At 43.9% G+C, this 20928-nt stretch overlaps 1 protein-coding gene across 2 annotated transcripts; it reads right to left on the bottom strand.

The window, feature by feature from the left end:
- Positions 1-59: 59 nt before the first annotated feature.
- Positions 60-19913, bottom strand: SLC51A (solute carrier family 51 subunit alpha). Of its 2 annotated transcripts, none has more exons than XM_019448712.2 (9): positions 19648-19913; positions 18952-19046; positions 6085-6239; positions 5082-5158; positions 4498-4656; positions 3831-3942; positions 3390-3536; positions 965-1070; positions 60-428 (listed from the first exon to the last, which is right to left on the bottom strand). In XM_019448712.2, exons 1-9 carry the CDS (start codon positions 19683-19685, stop codon positions 220-222), a joined length of 1098 nt encoding a protein of 365 aa, XP_019304257.2. In that variant the 5' UTR covers positions 19686-19913; the 3' UTR covers positions 60-219. The 2 variants fall into 2 exon arrangements, with proteins under 2 accessions (XP_019304257.2, XP_019304258.2); XM_019448713.2 differs by having other exon boundaries at positions 5082-5155.
- Between the last annotated feature and the right edge of the window lie 1015 nt (positions 19914-20928).

Below are 20928 nucleotides of genomic sequence, written 5' to 3'. Positions count from 1 at the left end.
CCTTTCAATATACAAGCTTCAAGAGCTAATAGTGTCACCCACAGAGGCAATGTACCCAGTTACAGAGTTTTAAACTCTATCCTGTTTATTATAAAACCTAAAATACCTTCTCCAGGCAAGATCCAAAATAATTGCATCCTAGTCCATAATTCTCCTTCATTCCTATAGTCAAATGTAATCTGCTAGCTTGTGCTGATGATGGAATCCATCCCCATTTGGTCAAGGTTGAGGGATAGTGAGGAAATCTTGTGCCCGTTTAATATGTACAGGCTCATTGTCCAAACCGTCCACCTCAGGCTTTGAAGTCAAATCCAGGTCTGGGGAAGGGAAAGGCTCATATCCAACCTTGTTATCTTTCCTTCGGTAGTACATGCGTGTCAGCACAGTCATTACAAAAGTCTCCAGTATGAGAAGGTGGCAATTCATCACTGCAGTGTAGAGTGAAATATAATGTAGGTTATGCTAAATGGTACAGGTGGTATCCCACTAGCAGCCCTGGCATATGAGTTCAGCAACACTTTCTCCAGTTTATCCTCAAACCCAGCCTAGAGATATTAAGTTGTCGTAAATAACGTACCAGATGAATGGTAGAGCCAGAACCAGAACTTGGCTCTCTACCTTCTGCAGTCTGAGGCTAACATTAAACCCTTTTTTGTGTGTGTTTTATCAGTATGACCTTCTGCTTCCAAACCACAGCCATTCCTCTCCCAGGAGCTAACAATTGAGCGCATGGCTTCCTGGGTCGGCCACCAGGGCTGGCCTCAAGCTTTGGGATTATAGCTCTCCTCTGTGTGGTCAGAGAAGTCACTCTCTCCTGAAAGCCTCACTAGGATTTCTGGGAGATCCATTTCTGAGTATTCTGCATAGAAACCAGGATGGCCCAACCTCTGTTCTAAGGTCCGCTCTTCCCTGGCCCTCCCTTCTCGCCCATCCCGGAATGGGAGAGGAATCCCTGTGTGCTCACCTTGAGACCTGACTTTAGAGGAAAAGGGAGGTGAACAAGCAATCTGCCCGCTGTTGGCCAAGACTGAGAAGATGGATGGCTGCAGGGCGGTCAGGATGAGGAGCACCTGTGGACCAGAGGAGAGACAAGGGCAGGCTGGGCCCGGCGGCGGTGGCACTGCGGCCAGCTGGCCCACCGCTGTGCTTGCTCTTCCACTGCACGCTCGGCTGACCTTTAGATCTGTGCAGTTGCAGAGGGTTGAAACTCACCCGAGTAAAATTTTGTGGCGTTTTGATCTTTAGGCAAATTACAATCTTGTCTTCTATCCAATATTTTATGAACGTTTGAGACAAGAAACAAGAACTGATTGGGGGTTCGTGTTTATTTCCCCATTTCAGCCACGGATACTAACAAGCACTGGATGGATGAAAAGGATGGATGGTTAGAGGAGACTATTTCCATCTGGCTCAAGTATCTGAGATCCCTGCTCCTAGAATGATGGACAATTAGCCATGAAGGTGCCCTTTGAAAAATCTCTGCCATGCCTGGGGCTGGGCAGCATGGGAAATGGGGAATTAACGTTCAGCGGGTACAGAGTTTCTGTGTGGAAGATGAAAAAGTTCTGGAAATGGATGGTGCTAATAATGATTGCACCACAATGTGAACATAATTAATGCCACTGAACTGTACACTTAAAAATGGTTAAAATGCCAAATTGTATGTTATGTATATTTTAATACAATAAGAGAAAAAAGAAAAAGAAAAAGAAAAAGAAAATCTCTGTCCAGAGGCTCCAGCAACACCATTTGCCTTAGTACTTGCCCTCCCTGACTGCACTTTTATGAAACGTCATCCTTTTAAAGACAGACTCAGCATGTCCCACAATAATCACAGGCAGGCTCGGCAATCATAGGGCCTTGACCCTGTGGCATGACCCTAAGTGCTTCTGGGGCCCAGATCCTTTCTGCCCTTTCAGTCCCTGACTCCATTTCAGGCTCTGCTGGCCTCTCCTTCAATTCTACCTCTCATGTGCCTGGAAATTCACATTTTGGAGGCATCCGCTTAGATCAAATGAGAATTTATGTGAAATCACTCTGTTGACTACAAAGCAGTCACTATGCCTTGGGAGTAGAAGAAGGGCCTAGCAAGGAGACAGAAAGAATGGGGAGAGAAGGAAAACAAGATTGGATTAAAAGTCATTGTATTTATGGGCGCCTGGGTGGCTCAGTCAGTTAAATGTCCGACTTTGGCTCAGGTCATGATCTCACAGTTTGTGAGTTTGAGCCCCTCGTCTGGCTCTGTGCTGACAGCTCAGAGCCTGAGCCTGCTACAGATTCTGTGTCTCCCTCTCTCTCTGTCCCCTCCCCTGCTTGTACTCTGTCTCTCTCACAAAAAAAAAAAAAAATTAAAAAAATTAAAAAAATTTAAAGTCATTGTATTTGGTGGAAGTTATCTGGGCTTAAGAGAATGGAAAGTGTAAAAAGTGAACAAATGTGCTTTGCAGAGAATTTTCAGAAGAGGTGTGAAGGTGAAGAGACAATGTAATGAGAAGGAGGGTAGATTTGGGAGTCAGATCTAAGTTTAAATTTTAGCCCCATACATATGTGCCTTGGAGGAAGCCCAATAATATCTCTGGGTCGCAGTTTCCTCCTTTGTAAAATAGAAATAATAATGACTCCAAAGATTGTTGTGCAAATTCAAATGTAATGTATGAAAAGTGCCTAGCATGTGGTGTAGGTAGTTCATAACTATGATAATGCTGAAGCTAGTGGTGGTGGTGGGATACAGAGTTTTAGGAAGTATTGGGTAGAAAAGAAAAGAAAAAAGAAAAAGTAGAAGAATTCAAGGTTGGTAATACATCTGTTACAAGTTGAAATGGGTCCCCTAAAATGATATGTTGAAGTCCTAACCCCCAGGGCCTCAGAATATGATCTTATTTGGAAAGAGCATCATTGTTCTGGTGTAGTTAGATGCCATCAGTTAAGATGAGGACGTGCTGGAGTAGGGTGGGTCCTTATTCCAATATACTGTTGTCTTTCGAAGAAGAGGAAAAGAGACACAAGACCCTGACACATGCCATGTCATAACGGAGGCAAAATCAGTGATGCAGCTGCAAGCCGGGGATTGCTGGCAAAGCACCAGAAGTTAGGAGGCGTCAAGGAAGAATTCTCCCTTGTAGATTTCAGAGGGAACGTGGCCTGGCTGACACCTTGATTTTGGACTTCTAGCATCCAGAACTATGAGACAATACACTTCTGTTGTTTTAAGCCACTCTGTGATATTTTGTTCGGGCAGCGCTAGGAAACTATTACAGCACAGGAAAAGCAAAAACTGCGAAGGAGCAGGGATCCTTTTCCAGGTCTCACCGGAAACCTAGGCTTAACAAGATTCCCGGACCCGCTCTTTGCCTTTATTAGTCTCACCTCCTAACCCCAATTCTAGTTACCTGGAACAGAACAAATTTGCCTCCTATATTCTGCTCGCCCAAGTGCAGCTTGGCTTGACGGAAAAGGATGGCCAGGGACCAGAGGGCCAGCAGGGTGGACACACCGAGGAGAGTGTTGATCCACAGAGCTATGCTCTCCTCAGAAATCTGGTGGCAGATCAGAAAGTAGTCAGTGAGGAAGGCAAGTCCTTTTCTCCTTCTATTTCTCCTCTTCCATGGTGGGAAAGGTAATAAAAAATAAATAAAAAGCCCCAAAGCCTTGGCCTATTCCACTCTCCTCTCCCCACCAGAGTCCAAGCCTCTACCTTTTCTGTGGCCACACTGTTGCCGGGACTACCCTGTCTGTGGAGCCCTGGATCAGGGGATGTTGGCTCCAACTATTCCTTTTAGAGCTCAGAGGAACTGAGTCTTAGAGTTTGCTGCCCCTTACTCCTGGCTTACATCTGCTGGGTCATAGATGCCATCAGGGATGAGAAACAGGCCCGCCACGCTCAGTGTTATCTTGAAGAAGGCATACTGGAATGGGCCCAACATCAACAGCTGAAGCTTCTTCCTAAAGGAAGAAGAGGGTTGGGAACATGAACCCATAAAGTGTCCACCTCAAGAAGACCTTCCAGCTCCCTCACTGGGATCCTGGGCTGAAGCTTGTCTGTCATAATAGACACCAAAATGGCTAAATGGATGGGGACGTAGGAAGAAGCCAGAATGTCGAGAGCATTGGGAACCTTCTTCTTGCCTCCCACTCATCTGACCAGAATGCTGCCCTTTGAGCAAGGACTATCAGAAAGTTGACCCCAACCTCTTTAACCAAAATGGGCATAAGAGACAAGTAAGTAGCCCAAAGTCCAGTGTGATAAAGTGTGTGGGCAGCAGTGAGCCTAAGTGATGGAAATTGGAGTTCTCCTTCCTCTGCTTCCCTCACCCCTGGGTGGGTGCCTAATGTGTGGGTGCTGGCTGCGGGATGCCCGCCCTTTCGCCACTGGCTCTGTCCCATACAAACCTGATTCCAAGAGGCTTGAAGCAGGGCTGAGGGAGCCACAGAGACTCTTGTGAGAGTGAAGAGAGAGGCTAACCTGTTCCTCAGTTCTGCCTCTCCCTCCCACCTTACCTGGTGAGCATGAGTGGGGGGCAGCAGGGGCAGCAGCAGCAGCAGGGGCCAGTGTGGACCATCATCGGAGTGTCCTTCAGTGTCCTTATTACTGCCTCCTTCCCACCAAAGCCTTCCACCATGACCAGCATCAGCAGGTAAAAGCATACTGAGTAAAACCTGGAGTGGGAGTAGAGGTGAGCTTCACAGAGGGGGAGGTGGCCAGGTAAGGGGATACCTCTTTGTTGCCAAAGACATATACACTACAAAGGGTGAAGGAGAGGTGGGGCTCACTGAGGGGGTCCAGTAGGGACCAGGCATTTGGAATGTGTGAGCCAGCAAGAGGAAGAGGACAGGGTCCAGGGGCTGAGGAAGAGGGGAATTTGAACCTATGTGAACAAAATGGTGACTGAAGATGAAGAAAACCAGAAGTTCAAGAGACCCGGATTAGCACAAGTTGAAAGGGGCTAGACTCATGATCAGTTGATTTGCAGGGATTTATGGAAGGGATAGGGGATAAAAGAAGATGCAGACTCTGGAGTCCTGGGTGAGTGGGGAGCAAAAGGGTACCCACCTCAGAGCTGGGGGTGGGGCAGGACACTCACGAAGTTATGGCCATTTCTACAAGCATGAGGGAACGAGGGATCCAGAGACCAAAACAGCAGAACACAGACACGACCTGCTTGAAGACAAGCAAGAAGCTGGTTGGGGCAAGAAGGGAGTCTTTGTGCTCACCCTCTCAAATTTTTGTGGCAAAAGCTCAAGGAAGCAAAACCCGAACACATGAGGCAGCATTACTTAAAAGTGGCCATCTGGAAGAACAATCAAATCAACTAATTTTTCTTTTTAATTTAGTAGTCAGTTCCTTCTGTATCTAGGGTTAGAGACAGCTGGTCACTGTAAGTCAAAATGTCATTTTGAAGACTGTCTCATCCCATATCCCCGGAGTAGGAGTAGGTGAGTTCATCCTTGGGAGGAACTGGATCAAGATCCAGCCCTTCCTTTTCAATGCCACATGTTACTAGAGCATCTCTGATGACTTGAGATGGCCCAGGCAGGTGTCATCTGCTAGAAAAGGACCTCAAGGGCTCCATTCTCCGCTCCAGACACACACACAGACCTTACCACAAGGAAACGGAAGTCTAATCTTATGGCCTAGGAACAAGTCAGAGACCTACACAATGGCTATCAGAGTGGGTTATAAAGGTCTATAATGCAAGGATAGAGTTGAGTTGTCCCCATGGGAAAGAAAATTCTTTGCCTCCCTCCCGTCTGAGGAACCACTGCTTGCCTGTGTAGGAAGGAAGCTTGCTTTTAACAATGATACTGTGGTGGGGAGGTAGTGAGTGGGGCTGCTGGTGGGGTGAGCAGTTTCTCTAGCTGTCTCTGAGAATTCAAAGAACTCAAGAATTCAAGCTGTGTCCCACTGCCTGTTGACCCAGGTGGGGTGTCCTGACCACAAATGGAGATTGCATTACAAACCCCCATTCTAAGTGGGTAGAGGCAGGCAACCCTTTGCTGGCTTGAAATGCTGAGTTTAGAGGAATTCCCAGAACGGTTCCTGTCTCTTGTTTAGTCCCTCCCAAAGGGCAGCTACAAGGCCCTCACCGTGGGTGCAGAGCTGCTCCAGAGCAAAGTCCTCCTCTTGATGGGGCAACGGGTGTTCTTGTACAGGTAGACAGCATCCTCCACGAAGATGGTGACCGAGCCCAGGGCAAGCAGAGTCATAATGACTGTGAGGGCAATTTCTGCAGGGCCCAAGGCTAAAGTAGAAAGAGAAGGCAGACTCTTGTTAACTAAAGACCAGGGATGAGGGGCAGAAGGTGTGGGCTTTCTCACTTGGATCTAAATTGCTTTACCATATCTGGAATTATCTGGTCTAGGCTTCGGCCCATGCAGAAGAATGGCATTTTCTTAGACCTGAGCATGTAGCTAAAAAGTAGTCATTCTTCTGAATGGATGGGAGACCAGACCAGATGATTCTAGGTATGGTAAGGCTTACCTCAACCAGGATATAGACACCAAACAAGTTTTTACATAACGAGCAAAAATTTTGAATTAGGAGGTTGGCAGGGCCTATTCAACTTTACTACTTCCAGTAAACGGTGTCATGTTAGCAAACATGGACCAATTAACATTATAATTAAAGCAGAATGTAATGAATGGTATATACTTTAGAGCCGTTTAAATTTGACTTCAAAATTATGTCACGAAACTGGGACGTTAGGATGGGAATTTAACAAAAGAGAAACGGATACAAGTAAAGACTCCAAGGACATTTGGCTCGTGTTGGCCTCATAATTAGTCTTCAATGTGGTCCAGTAGCTCTCTTTAATGTTTCTTGCAGTCATTTGAGGCGTTGTTAAAAATTAGATGTCTGGGTCCCACCCTCAGAGATGCTGCTTTAATAGATCTGGGATGGACCCAGAAATCTGCATTTTCAACAAGCTCACCTGGTAATGGTCAGAGGATAACAAACATTTTGAAAAATACTGGTGAAACTCCTCCGGCTTCACTTTTGCTAACAGGAAAAACCATTATCAGCACGATACATGCTTCTGACTACGTGATTCATCTGTGCAACAATTAGTTTTAAAAAAAGGGTTCTGTGTTTTGGTGACTAAGCTTTGACCCTCATTTATCTTAAGTCTCTTCCCTAGTTGGTTGACCCTCTTTCCCACCACCTGTCTTGATGAGAGGAAGAAGGGGGAAAAGAAGACTGCCAGAGCCCAGTCTGTTGTCCCAGTGCATTGGGAGTAAAGTAGGAGGAAGACATTGGCTGGTCCACCCTACGTTTTGATGACTGAGGTCAGCTCAGAGAGATGAAACCAAAGCAGGGAGGAAGGAGGCCACACCACAGTAAAAGCTTGAGTCGTCATCTGGATCAGCCATGCCTGGTGCCACCACAAGGAGCAACCAGGACAAGGATGAATCTGTCAAAAAATACCACGCTGATCCTGGTTGCTCTTATTTTAGGGCACACATTTTTCTCTCTGTTGCTTTATCCAGAAGAGGCCCTTCACCTCTGACCACAGTTAGGTCGAATGACCAATCCAGAGGACCTGCATGGGGGAGGTGGCCCTTAGACTCTAGCTCCCAAGCTGGACTTGTAAAGTCAGTAGTAAACTTTTTCTATCACAGGCCATAAAAGACAGGGTTTTGCTATTTTTCTGTCCTCCTACCCAGCCCTTCCTCCACCCACCTCCGCTTAGTCAGGATACTAAGTGACTCAACTACTGGCTTGACTTTGCTGTTACTGTTTAGCTCTGCTGCCTCTTCCTCAGTTATCTCTCTGGATACTGTTCCAGAAGGCCCTGCAAGGTTTGGACATTAAAAAACTCGTTGCAGTCCTTTACTAAAAAGACTTTACCTTCTCCTCTTCAAAACTTTTAAAATATAAACATCAGAGGATTTTTAAATATGATTTTACCCTTTACAACAAAAACGAGTACTTCAAACACTCATGGAGATACCCATTAAGTCTGTCATATATCATGATAATTCTAGATAGATTAAAGGGATGTCTTTAAAAATCAAACAGGATTAGGAATGCAAGCTGGTGCAACCACTCTGGAAAACAGTGTGGAGGTTCCTCAAAAAACTAAAAATGGAAATACCCTGTGACCCAGCAATTGCACTACTAGGCATTTATCCATGGGATACAGGTGTGCTGTTTCGAAGGGACACATGCCCCCCCCCCATGTTTAGAGCAGCACTAGCAACAATAGCCAAAGTATGGAAAGAGCCCAAATGTCCATCGATGGATGAATGGATAAAGAAGTTGTGCTATATATATATATATACAGTGGAGTATTACTCGGCAATGAAAAAGAATGAAATCTTGCCATTTGCAACGACGTGGGTGGAACTGAAGGGTATTATGCTAAGTGAAATTAGTCAGTCAGAGAAAGACAAAAATCATATAACTTCACTCATATAAGGACTTTAAGAGACAAAACAGATGAACATAAGGGAAGGGAAACAAAAATAGTATAAAAACAGGGAGGGGGACAAAACATAAGAGACTCTTAAATATGGAGAATAAACTGAGGGTTACTGGAGGGGTAGTGGGAGGGGAGATGGGCTAAATGGGTAAGGGGCACTAAGGAATCTACTCCTGAAATCATTGTTGCACTATATGCTAACTAATTTGAATGTAAGTTAAAAAAAAAAAGAAAGAAAGAAAAAAAATCAAACTGGAAAAATTGAGAGAAAAAAAAGAGAGAGAATTGTATTTTCATGAAGACTTTGGAGAGGAAAAACCTTCTTAAGCTTAGGAGTAATCTGAGAAATCACAAAGAGAATGATGGTCAAATTTAATATAAAGTGTGTAAACTTCTTTCTAAGTGTTTAAAAGAAATAGACAGCAAACGGACTGAGGGAAAAAGCTTTTTAATAAATGTGTACTCAAGTTTAAGATCTTTATTAGATAAAGAGAACTGATAACAAAAACAGGACACTTGCAAATAAATGGAAAAAGATATTAACACAGTTCAGGGCATGTGGGAAAAGAGTCAATCTGCTTAGTCGTCAGATAAGAGCAAAATAACTGTGATATATTATTTTTGTTCCATTAAAAGATAATGTTTATAATATATTGACTAATAGCCCCAAGTTATAAACAACTCAAGTGCCCAACAATACTGGAATTATTAAATAAAGTACCTAAATGAATATTAATTATCGAGATCTGAAAAATTTGTGCCATAAAAAAAATCTTTGTAAAGAATATGTAATAATTCTTGAGAAGAGTAATAACTTACTAACACTCAAAAAAACAAAAAAAAATGCATTAACAGACCCCACATATATGGTTATCTGATTTACGACAAAATTTCCACTACAATTCATGGGGAAAAGAGTGGTTTTTTTTTTGAGAAAGAGTTCTGGGTTATCTGGATATCCTTTGGGGATAGAAAGAACATTGGCTGCTCCCTCATATCATACAAAAACACCTAAATGTGATAGTTAAAACAATAAATTTTTTAGAGGAAAACAGAGACGTATATCTTCATGACTTTGAGCTAGGCAAAGATCTTTTAAAATAGGACCCAAAAGCACTACCCATAAGTTTAAAAATCGATAAATTGGACTTTCTTAAAATTAAAAATTTTCATTTGTCGAAAGAAACCATTAAGAGAATGAAAAGACAATCTCAGACTGAGAGAAGGTACTTGCAATACAGATATCCAACAAAAGACTTGTATCTGTAATATATAAAGAATTCCTATCAGTAAGAACAAGACAACACAATGTTTTTAAATGAAGAAAAAAAAAAAGACCTAAACAGTTACTTCACGAAAAAAAAGTACCTCAACGTTTGAGAAGCATAAAAGGCGCTAAATGTCAACAGTTATCAGGGTAATACAAATGCGAGATGCCATTATATACCCACCAACAAGGCTAAAATTAAAAGGACTCATGATTCCAAGTGCTGATGAGGATAAGGAAAAAATGGAACTCATATATTTCAGCTGGGAGTGGCACAATGACTTTGGAAAGCAGTTGGTAGTATGCCTTTAAGCTAAACCTACCCTATGACACAGAAATTCCACTTCTGGACACCTATTCAATAGAAATGAGTGCTTAAAATCACCAGAAGAATGCTCAGAGCAGCATTATTCATAATGGCCCAAACTGGAAATAGCTCATATTGATTCAACAAGAATACAAATAAATACAGTTGATCCTTGAACAATGCACAGTTGAAAATCTGCGTATAATTTTTGTCTTCCCCAAAACTTAACTACTAATAGCCTACAGTTGACCAGAAGCCTTACTGATAACATAGTTAATTAACACTTATTTTGTATGTTATGTGTATTATATTCTGTATTCTTACAATAAAGTAACCTAGAGAAAAGAAAATGTTATGAAGAAAATCATAAGGAAGAAAAAATATATATGCACTACTATACATATATTTATTGAAAAAAATCCTCATAAGGGCGCCCGGGTGGCTCAGTTGGTTAAGCATCCTACTCTTGGTTTCGGCTCAGGTCATGATCTCATGGTTCTTAAGTTTGAGCCCCACATCGGGCTCTGTCCTGACAGTGCAGGGCCTCCTTGGGATTCTCTCTCTCTCTTTCTCTCTCTCCCTCCCTCCCTCTTTACCCCTCCCTGGCTCTCTATCTCTCTCTCTCTCTCAAAATAAATAAAGTGAAAAAAAAATCCTTGTGTTAAGTGCACCCATGCAGTTCAAACTCATGTTGTTCAAAGGTCAATTGCAAATTGTGATACATTCCCATAATAGAATATCACACAGCAATTAAAAAGAATAAACTACTGATACAGGCAACAGAATGGATCAATCTTATTTTTTTTTTTTAACGTTTATTTATTTTTGAGATAGAGAGAGACAGAGCATGAATGGGGGAGGGTCAGAGAGAGGGAGACACAGAATCCGAAACAGGCTCTAGGCTCCAGGCTCCGAGCTGTCAGCACAGAGCCCGACGCGGGGCTCAAACTCACGGACCGTGAGATCATGACCTGAGCCGAAGTCTGCCGCCCAAACGACTGAGCCACCCAGGCGCCCCCAGAATGGATCAATCTTAAAAACATAATGGTGAGGGAAGGAAGCCAGACACAAGAGTACATACTGTTTGGTAAACTGTTTATATAAATTGAGGAATAGGGAAAAATGATCCATAGAGGAGGTAGAGTTTAGAATAGTGGTCTCAGGCGGGCGCCTGGGTGGCTCAGTCGGTTGTGTCCAACTTCAGCTCAGGTCATGATCTCGCCGTTCCTGAGTTCTAACCCTGCATTGGGCTCTGTGCTGACAGCTCAGACCCTGAGCCTGCTTTGGATTCTGTGTCTCCCTCTCTCTCTGCCCCTCCCCAACTAGTGCTCTCTCTCTCTCAAAGATAAAAACATTTTTAAAAAATTAAAAAAAAAAAAAAAAAAGAATAGTGGTATTAGAAGGCATATGAACTAAGGAGGGAGCACGAAAGACCCTACTGGATGCTGGAAGGTTCCATTTTCTTGACCGAGATGCTGGTTTCACAGATTTACACATAAGTAAAAATGCATCATATTACATACTTGAGATCATTGTCCTTTACTATATGTAACTTATACCTAAAAAAATCTTATGTCAGCAAAGAAGATTGCAAAATTAGCCCAGTAAAATTATAACCATGTTTGGGGAGAGAAAGGTAGAAAAGAGTTGGAAGAAAGAGTGGGGCACTAATATCTTTATCTCACAAAATGGAAAATCAAGAAATACTGCCCTGGTTGGCAGAATAAGAAATAAACTAAATGGATAGTAAATCTAGAAAGATAACCAACCAAAAATATTAAGATAATTGTATGGAGAGAATGGGAGAAGGTCCGTGCTGTGTGTGCTAAAGCCTTATGTATCATAGAGGCAGCCACAGTTGATGCCCAAAATTGATCCTCCGGGAAACAATGGTGTGCACGTATGGGTGATCGGAAGGTAACTATCAGAAGAACCATTAGCTGAAAAAGGAGGAAGACTAGAAATGAGAATGGATAGAGCAGAGGACTGATTGATTTGCATTAGTAGCGCTTGTGTATTATTAGAAATTTTAACCATGTTCACATACTACATTGATAAAATAAAAACATTAAAAAATCATTTCACAGAAAAATGCCTAGAAATATTAAAAGAAAATATTAAATATGCTGTCTTTGGGTGACAAGAATAGGTGAATTTTCCCTTCTTTTCTATCGTTTTCAATTATTCAATAACAAATCTGTATTTTATAACAAAACTATGTTTTTTTAAAAGGGCACATTTTGTCAAATATATAATAATGTGAAAAAACTCATATGATGTCATGCTTCTAAAAACAGGACATAAGATTGGAGGTATGGCATGATTTCAACTAATGCTAAATAAAAGCATGGAAAAAGGAACTAACACTGGGGGGGCCTGGGTGGTGCAGCTGGTTAAGCGGCCAACCTTGGCTCAGGTCATGACCTCACTGTTCCTCCAGCCCCATGTGGGGCTCCGTGCTGACAGCTCCAACAGAGCCTGGAGCCTGCTTTGGATTCTGTGTCTCCCTCTCTCTCTTTCCTTCCCCCGCTTGTGATCTCTCTCTCTATCTCTTTCACAAAAATAAATAAAACATTAAAAAAAAAAAGGGGGGGGGGACTAACACCAAGGTATTTGCAGTGCCTGTCTCTTGAGTGGCGGGAGTATAGATGGCTCTTCCTCCTTCTACTTTTCTGGATTTTCAGATTTACTGAATCTGAATTATTTTTTACAACGGAAATATTTATGTTAAAAAAAAAAATACTCACAAAAGATAAAGTCCAGATAGGCAGATACCAAAATTAATTCAGTAGATTTCTAAAAACTCAGGTCCGTTGTTGGAAAGCTAAGTCACTTCTGGAGGTCGCTCAGGGCCTGACTTCCCCACCCCTCCTTGACCTTGTCCTCACCAGCTCAGGGAGAGCCCTTTCAAAAGCCATTCAAGGCCAAAGCCCTTCCCAGTCTTCACTGTCTTCTTCTTCTTCTTCTTCTTTTTTTTTTTTTTTTTGTTCATTTATTTTTGAGAGACAGACAGAGACAGAGACAGATAATAAACTAGGGAGGTGCAGAGAGAAGGGGAGACACAAATTCCAAAGCAGGCTCCAGGCTCTGAACTGTCAGCACAGACCCTGAAGCAGAGCTCAAACTCAGGAATCTGGTCACGAACCATGGTCATAAATGAGACCATGACCTGAGCCGAAATCAGCCCTTAACCACTTGAGCCACCCTGATGCACCACCCGCCCCCCCACCACTTTTTTTTTTTTTAATTTTCCCAGTCTTAACTGTCTTGACTGCTCCCTCCTCCTTGAAAATCTGCCCCACCTTGACGCCCAGAACCACGGTCCCCTTCCTGACCTCTGTCCCTAGGTCTCGGGCACTGATCCCTCATCCTCTCCCACACCCTGTGTTTTCCAATCTCAAACATCAGCTCAACTCTTCTCTGTTTATTGAGGTTTGGGATTTCCCTACCCCTCCTTCAGCCTCCCAATAGCCATAGAAGCTGTGCCCACCTCCAGAACTTGGTAGCACTTGGTTTCTGCCCATTCAGCTTTTCTCCCTGTATTGCCAGTGGCTGGCTTCTCCTCCATGAGCTCTCCGCTCAAATGCCCCTTCTCAGCCAGCCTTCTCTGAGTGTGCTATTGTCCCCATTTGCCTCTCACGGTGAAGTTATTTACATATTTATTTACTTGCCTATTTTCTGCTGCCTTCTCCTGCGCCCCTCCCCCAACTGTGTAAACTCCAAGAAGGCAGGGACTTTGTCAAGCTTGTTTGTTCTCTGTTCCATCTCTAAGTGCCTGGAACAGCAACTGTGGCTATTTGTTGAATGAAAGAAATAACCCCATGAGAATTCCTATGGATCATCCCCTTTTTATAGCCTTTTCCAGGAAACCAGGCTTAGAGAGTCAAGCACCTTGGCCATGGTCACACAACCTGGAAGTTATGGGGCTGGGATTTCAATCCAGGGGTTTCTGGCTAGGCCCACATTGACTCTTGGTGTGTGTTCACATGACTATGGAAAGGAATGTGGAGTGCTATAAATGATCCAATGCAACCCTAAAAAGTTGTTTCAGTTTATGAAGGTGGGTTGGGGGCATATTCTGACTGTTCAGTACCCAAATGCTTTTGCAATCTCTTCTAACTGCTGGCTTCGGCACTTTATATTCTTTCTCATACTTGTGCCATCTGCAGGCTCTTGTATCCACTGCTGCAGCACAAAAGCTAAGAAAGAGAGCTCCTGCTCTCCATGAAACTCATATATCTTCTTTGAAGATCGTCCCCGATCTTATTTTTTCGCATCTTAACAGATATTATGGGACAAAAGTGTTCTATGGCCAAAGGATTTGTGGAAATGCCTTAAACAATATTAAACCTGTTTCTTCCCATACTCAACTTTTTAATCTGATTTACACTGTTAATTTCCTACTGGAGGTTATAGAATATAGATTTTACAAAACTTATTTTTGTAGATTCTGTGTTCATGAAGCACTACTTGAGATTAGTACTCCAAGGGACACACTGTGGGAAATGCTTGTCTAACTGGCCATTTTGAATACAATTATACCTTTAGCAACTAGCAAATGTCCCACTGTCTCTGAAATAGTGAAGATTACTTTTTTTTTTTTTTTAATAATGAAAACAATATAAGGACATTAAAATTTTGGAAGAGTATGATCCATAATTCCAGCTAGTTCCTAACCAAAAGTTATTTTCATTTTTTCATTTTGTTTTCATGGAAGTTAAGAACACAGTCTCTGGAATCAGAGTCCAGAGAAAAATTCCACTTACTACTTGCTCTTGACCTTGGACAGGTTATTCATTCTCTCATTAACCTCTTAGCACAGCACCTGGCATGTAGTATTTGTTCAATAAAAAGTAGCTTTAAAAAACACCCTGGTTAAAGTGCATACATATTATATTACTACAATAGTATAATTTTATAGTATAATAAAATTTTATACTTTTAAAACGAACATCTCATCACAGCCTGTCAAAAATGATTTTTTATAAATTAAAATAATTTATTAAATTACAAAAATTTCAAAAATAAAGAGAATAGAGCAAACATGAATATACCCATAACCCATTTTAAAGAGTGTTACAATATTGCCAATTTTGCCTCAGAAGTTATTTTTAGAAAAAAAAAAAAACATTACAGATGTATCTGAAGGCCCCTGTACACACCCCCTGGATCATTTTCCCTTCTGCACCTCACCTCTCAGAGCTAACTACTGTTCTGAAATTAGTGTATATCTTTTTCATTTACGTTTTAGTTTTTCACAACGTATGTGCATATTCAACATACTATATTGCTTTGTATTTAAAAAAATCTGTATGGTGGTGCCTGCGTGGTTCAGTTGGTTAAGCTTCCCACTCTTGATCTCAGCTCAGGTCTTGATCTCAGAGTTGTGAGTTCAAGCTCTGTGTTGGGCTCCACACTGGGTGTGAAACCCACTTAATAAATAAATAAATTAATTAATTAATTAATAAAAAATCTATATAAATGGCATCATCCTGCAAAATGCTTTTTTCCACACAACATTATTTTCATGATATTATTCTCATATGATAAACAAATGCTTCAATATGTACTCTTGGACATGTCTCCTTAGCACATATAGGAGAGTTCCCTTATTTTATTTATTTATTTATTTATTTATTCATTCATTTTGAGAGAGAGAGAGAGAGAGTGAGCCAGGGAGAGGGGCAAAGGGAGATAGAATTCCAAACAGGCTCCATACTCAAGGCAGAGCCCAATGCAGGGCTTGATCCCAAGACCCTGGGATCATGACCTGAGCTGAAATCAAGAGTGGGATGCTCAACAGACTGAGCTATGCAGGTGCCCCTAGGACAGTTCCTTTATGCATACACCTAAAATCAGAATTTCTGGGCTGGAGGAGATGAGCATCTTCAGTGCTGTAGAGAGCTAATCAGTCTCCACAGTGGTTGTCCCCATTATACTCCCACCAGCAGCCCACAAGTGCTCACTGTTACCTCAAATTCATTGTAGTCAAATGACGTGCTATTGTTTAATTCAGGGCTCCTTAAATCCTAACAAAATAGAATATCTTTTTGTATATTTATTGGTCATTAGTGTTTCTTCTGCTATGAGCTATCCGTTCACATATTTTACACAACTTTTATTGGGTAATTTTTCTTATACTGACTACTTATCCCTTGTTGGTTAGGGCTTGAAAATATCTTCTCCCAGTCTATGGTTTGGCTTTTAGCATTGTTTATAGTGTTTATAGTTATATAGAAGTTTGTTTGTTTGTTTATGTAGCCAATCTCCATGATCATTTGTGCTTTTTTGTGTTTTATTTAAGAAATTCTCTACTTCCAATCATAAAGATACCTTTCAGTGTTTTCTTTTGTAAAAAAGTTTGCATTTTACATTTAGGTATTTAAGCTGTGTGGATTGAAGATACTTTGGAGCTATATTGCAATAGGGACAGATACATAGTCCAGGTGACTTCTTGAAGAGTCCATTCTGTCTGCTGAGGTGTGTAATGTCCTGTCATAGAGCACATTCCCCAGTGGGCTCTCTTTCTGGGCATTCTGTTCTGTTCCATTTTCCACTTGTTTGGACCCTTGCACTTACTGCCTCATGGCTTAGTCTTCTTGTAAGCCTTAATCCCTGGGAGGGCAGGTACGCTCCTTGCATTTTTTCAAAATTGTCTTGCTTTTCTTGGCCCTTCACTCTTTCACATAAATGTTTAGATCAGCCCATTAAAAAAAAAAATCCTGTAGGGATTACAATTGCAGTCATATCACAGGCATTTCAAAAACAGATTATTGGGGGCACCTGGGTGGCTCATTGGGTTAAGCGTCCAACTTCGTCTCAGGTCATGATCTTACAGCTCATGAGTTTGTGCCCCCCATCAGGCTCTGTGCTGACAGCTCGGAGCCTGGAGCCTGCTTCAGATTCCGTGTCCCCCGCCTCCTCACCTGCTTGTGTTCTCTCTCTCTCTCTCTCTCAAAAATAAATGAATAAACATTAAAAAAACCCAGATTACTGAAAGTTTCCACAGTTCTTCCAAAATAGCTTTTTCTTAAATGGCATCGAATTTAAGGAGCAACGGTTTACTAACAGAGGAGGAAGGGTTCTTGCCACATCCTCAGTGGGTGCCTCTTCCTGGCTTCCTGACTCTTAGTGTCATGTCATCACCCTGCCCAGCTCCCCAGGTCTTTTTTTCCTTCGCTTCCGTCACGGTCTCTTTTTCCTTCGCTCACCTTGTATGGGTATTGACCAGATTGCCTGCTCTTTCTTTAGATAACCTTTGTCTTCCAAACTTCCCTTCCTTTCCCTGACACCGTTCTGGCTCAGACTCTCATTCCTCATGCTGGGCTGGGGCAATAACCTCCAATTTACGCCCCTGCTTCTCAAGGCTCTTCTTCCCTGAAGTCCATCCTGATTACTGATTAATTACCTTGAAGCACTCTCTAGCCCCTCCCAGTCTAGAGCCCTCACTGGCTCCTTCTCTCCACAGGATAAAGTACAACTTCTCTGCCTGCCGCTCATCAGGCCCCACCTCACCTGTCCAGCCCTCTCAGTTGTCCTCTGCCTCCTCACCAGCGACCTGGAATCCTGCCAGATCAAGCTCCTCAGTGTGTGGAGAATCTGCCTGCTCATTCTGCCTCCACCACCACCTCAGCAGTGCCCACTGCCTGCTCTCCACTCTCCAGTTTGCTTACCCGTTCCGACATTCCACGCCCTCCCCCCCGCAAACAGGCAGCTCGCAAGACTACCGGACCCAGTATGGTCTCCCTACTTTGAACATCTTTGGTGCTCCCATTCGCACATTCCGCGGCAAAGCCATGTGAGATCGATTTTTACTGTGTGAGGCAGGGTTTCTCAACCTCAGCGCTATTGACACTTTGGCCAAGACAACTCCTTGCTGTGGGGGGCTTTCCTTTGTATTCAGGGCAGCATCCTTGGCCTCTCCCCACCAGGTGCCAATAGCACCCTCTAGCTGTGGCAAATGAACTGTCTCTAGACATTGCCAGAAGTTCCCTGGGGGACAAAATTGCCTCTGGTTGACAACTGCTCATCTAAGGGAAGAGCCGCACTCTGAACAAGAGGTTCCTGGAGCCGGACGCGGCAGCTACGTACTGGCACAAACCCCACAGCAGCTGCAAAGCCTCTCTGGACACCCCAGCAGTTGTCATTTGCTCTGAAACAAGGCTGAGCTTTGTCCAAGCACATGCCCGTGTCTGCCTTCTAATCCACACTGACCACATCCTGTTGTTCGGAAAGTCTGTGCACTGAGGTGACGACATCAAGAAGGAGGCTGGGGAAAAAACAGTAAGGATTCCATAGAGACACAGACTCCTATTCATGAAAGTCTGAGAGGTGGTTAATCATGCCGTAGGAAGACAAAATAAAATATGGACGGGAGCCACATTTGCTATAACGGTGCTGGGGTCATCTGGTTGTCATATTTTAGGTGGCCAGGAAATAAATGGCTTTTCACGTTCAAAAGCGATTCAGTATAAGATCTAGTTGTCCAACACTGTCAGAGTATTTGTACAGGTTCCCCTAAGTGTTAAGAACATTATTCATAATAACCACCCCTCTAGAATGATGCAGACCCTTTCCCAAAGCAGCTCTTATACAGTCCCCTAGGGGATTTGTTGGGTCTTGCATCATTTCGGCACCATCTCGATTCCCTGGATGGCTCTGGGATTTGAAAAATGCTCCAAGCCAGCGTCCCCAACTTGAATGAGCTTTGAGGTTGGGGTTTGTGGGAGGCCCAACATGCAGCTGTGTCTCCCTGGCTAGGTGGTCATGCCCTTCTTTTGGCCTATTGGCTCCTTAAGGGGTTGTTCTTCCCCAAGGCCTTAACCATGATATGTAGATACTCTCCAGGCTGGCCAGCTCAGGACCACCTGTCTTCAGCTTCCCTCAGCTGTCCCAGCTTCCTGCCGGGGTGCTCATGTCCTCCTTTTGGTTCTCTCTGGGGAGGGGCCTTGACTTACCTCTCAGAAGATGGGCAGCAGTGGGAGCGAGAGAGAAGCAGGCAGAGGGGATGCTGAAATTAGTTTTCAGCACCTCCAGAAGATCTGCCGTGTACCTGTAGAGACACCAACCTACATTCAGAATATGAGGATTGGGGAGGCGGGGAGGGACCAGAAGGAACATCAGTTATTTGACACTCCCGCAAACACTCCTGAGTTTGGGCTGCTTGTACATTTCCCCTTGGCGCCTGATTCTTAGAGGAAATTGGCCCAGGCTAGTGTGTAAGGCAGGTGCCGCCTAGGCCAGGGGCAGGATAGGCCTAGGTGCCCAAAGGGCCCACAGTTCACTCTCTCCACTTCCACTGGGGCAGCAGTCCAGTGGCTGACAATAGAGAAAGAACAGAGCCTCACAGAAAGAGTGGACCCTTAGCACCAGGGGTGAGTCCACAGCTGGATGGGGCTCTGTGCATGCCCTTCACAGCCCCTACCTCTGAGACTTTTCTCTTCCCAGTTGAGGGACAAAACCAAGGCTCTGAAAGATCACACACTGGCCCAAACCCACAGGACCTTGGGGACAGCCAAACCATTATTAGTCTGCCTCATTCTGTGTCCTGGGAGACAAAGGACCTAAGAGGGAGGGAGGGACAGTCCAATGAGATAGGGGCCTCCACGGCTTAGCAACTGACTCCTGGCTCTGGGCCTGCTACCCTCACTCACCTGGGGTCAAGTTTTATCTGAGTCCTGTCTGGCTCCATCGTCTTCTCCCCCTGTCTGGCTTTCCAGCAGGCACTGAGGGGCAAGAAGGGGCAGAAAGGTGGGGGCCCTGAAGGAGGCGGCTCCCGCTGGTTCTGCTGCCTGCTGGACTCTCTCCCAGAGGACCTGGGCCACGTGTAGGTGGAGTGACAGAGTCTTCGTCTCTGACTCCCTTTTCTCGGGCTTTCTGTGCCGCAAATCCCTAGAACCTATCTCAGAGTTCACCCTGGAGGAATTTGATCCTTTTGACTGGCTAATTCCCCCCCGCCCCTTGCTGACTCCTCCCTCTCTCTAGGTGTGGTCCTTCCTTCCTCCCTCCCACAGATCCCTTTAGCCACCCTTTGCTGCTACCAACCCTCATCCTACACCTCCTCTAAGGAGTCTTCTAGGGTGATGATAGGAGTAAAGTTCTGTATCCTCCTTGCAATACTACTGGTCAGCAGCCCCCTTTCTCCCAGGACCTGTCTGGAACTCAGTCTCTGGTCCCCTAGAGATGGGAGAGTCAGGGCCAATTCCAGGACTGTGCTGTGCTGGCACTGTTGGCCTGGCAGGCAGAAGGAAGGACGAGCTGGAAAAGCCAGGCGAGGCCCATGTGGGTTTCCCAAAGCTCAGCCCAGCTCATGTTGATGATGGGTGTATTCGGCCAAACAGCAGCCCAAGATGCAGCAAAGGTACAGAGGCAGAGTTGCTGAGTTAGATTTCTGAGAAATTTTATAGATTCTGAAAAGTTGTGCCAAATGATATGTTTTCTGAACTATTGTGTTGATTAGAGAACTATGTTCTCTTCCCTCTCCAAGTAGATTTAAAAGTATTTGAATCCAAGCATAGTACCCTTAGGTTCCCGGAATAGGGTCTAATACATCCTAAGTGCTCTTTAGAGCTGCTTACACGACTGGGGAGCCTGGGTGGCTCAGTGGTTAAGCGTCTGACTTCAGCTCAGGTCATGATCTCATGGTTTGTGAGTTCGAGCCCCGCGTCGGGCTCTGTGCTGACAGCTCTGGGCCTGGAGCCTGTGTGTGTGTCTCTCTCTCTGCCCCTCCCCTGCTTGCTGTCCCTCAAAAATAAATAAACATTAAAAAAAAAAAAAAGAACCGCTTACATGACTGACGAAATAATAAAAGCACAACAACAGCAGCAGCAAACGTTTACTGAGAATTTGGGGTGCACCAGGAGCTGTAGAAAATGCAGTATGTTCCTTATCTCACTGCAACTTTGCAACCAGTCTTGTAAAGTAAGTACTGTCTT

Source organism: Panthera pardus, unplaced genomic scaffold (assembly GCF_024362965.1).
Source record: "Panthera pardus isolate Hobbes unplaced genomic scaffold, ASM2436296v1 HiC_scaffold_16, whole genome shotgun sequence".
In the NCBI taxonomy this organism is placed as follows: Eukaryota; Metazoa; Chordata; class Mammalia; order Carnivora; family Felidae; genus Panthera; species Panthera pardus.
Note: the sequence above shows the minus strand (reverse complement) of the source record. Positions and strands in the feature narration are given on the sequence as shown.

Bases quoted from the DNA above. Each gene is read 5' to 3' on its own strand.
- SLC51A (XM_019448712.2), bottom strand. From the start codon at position 19,685: ATGGAGCCAGACAGGACTCAGATAAAACTTGACCCCAG. The intron at 1,071-3,389 runs GTAACTAGAATT...TCTGGTCCACAG, and splicing joins GCAAATTTGTTCTGTTCCAG to GTGCTCCTCATCCTGACCGC. The intron at 429-964 runs GTGAGCACACAG...TCTACACTGCAG, and splicing joins CTCTAAAGTCAGGTCTCAAG to TGATGAATTGCCACCTTCTC.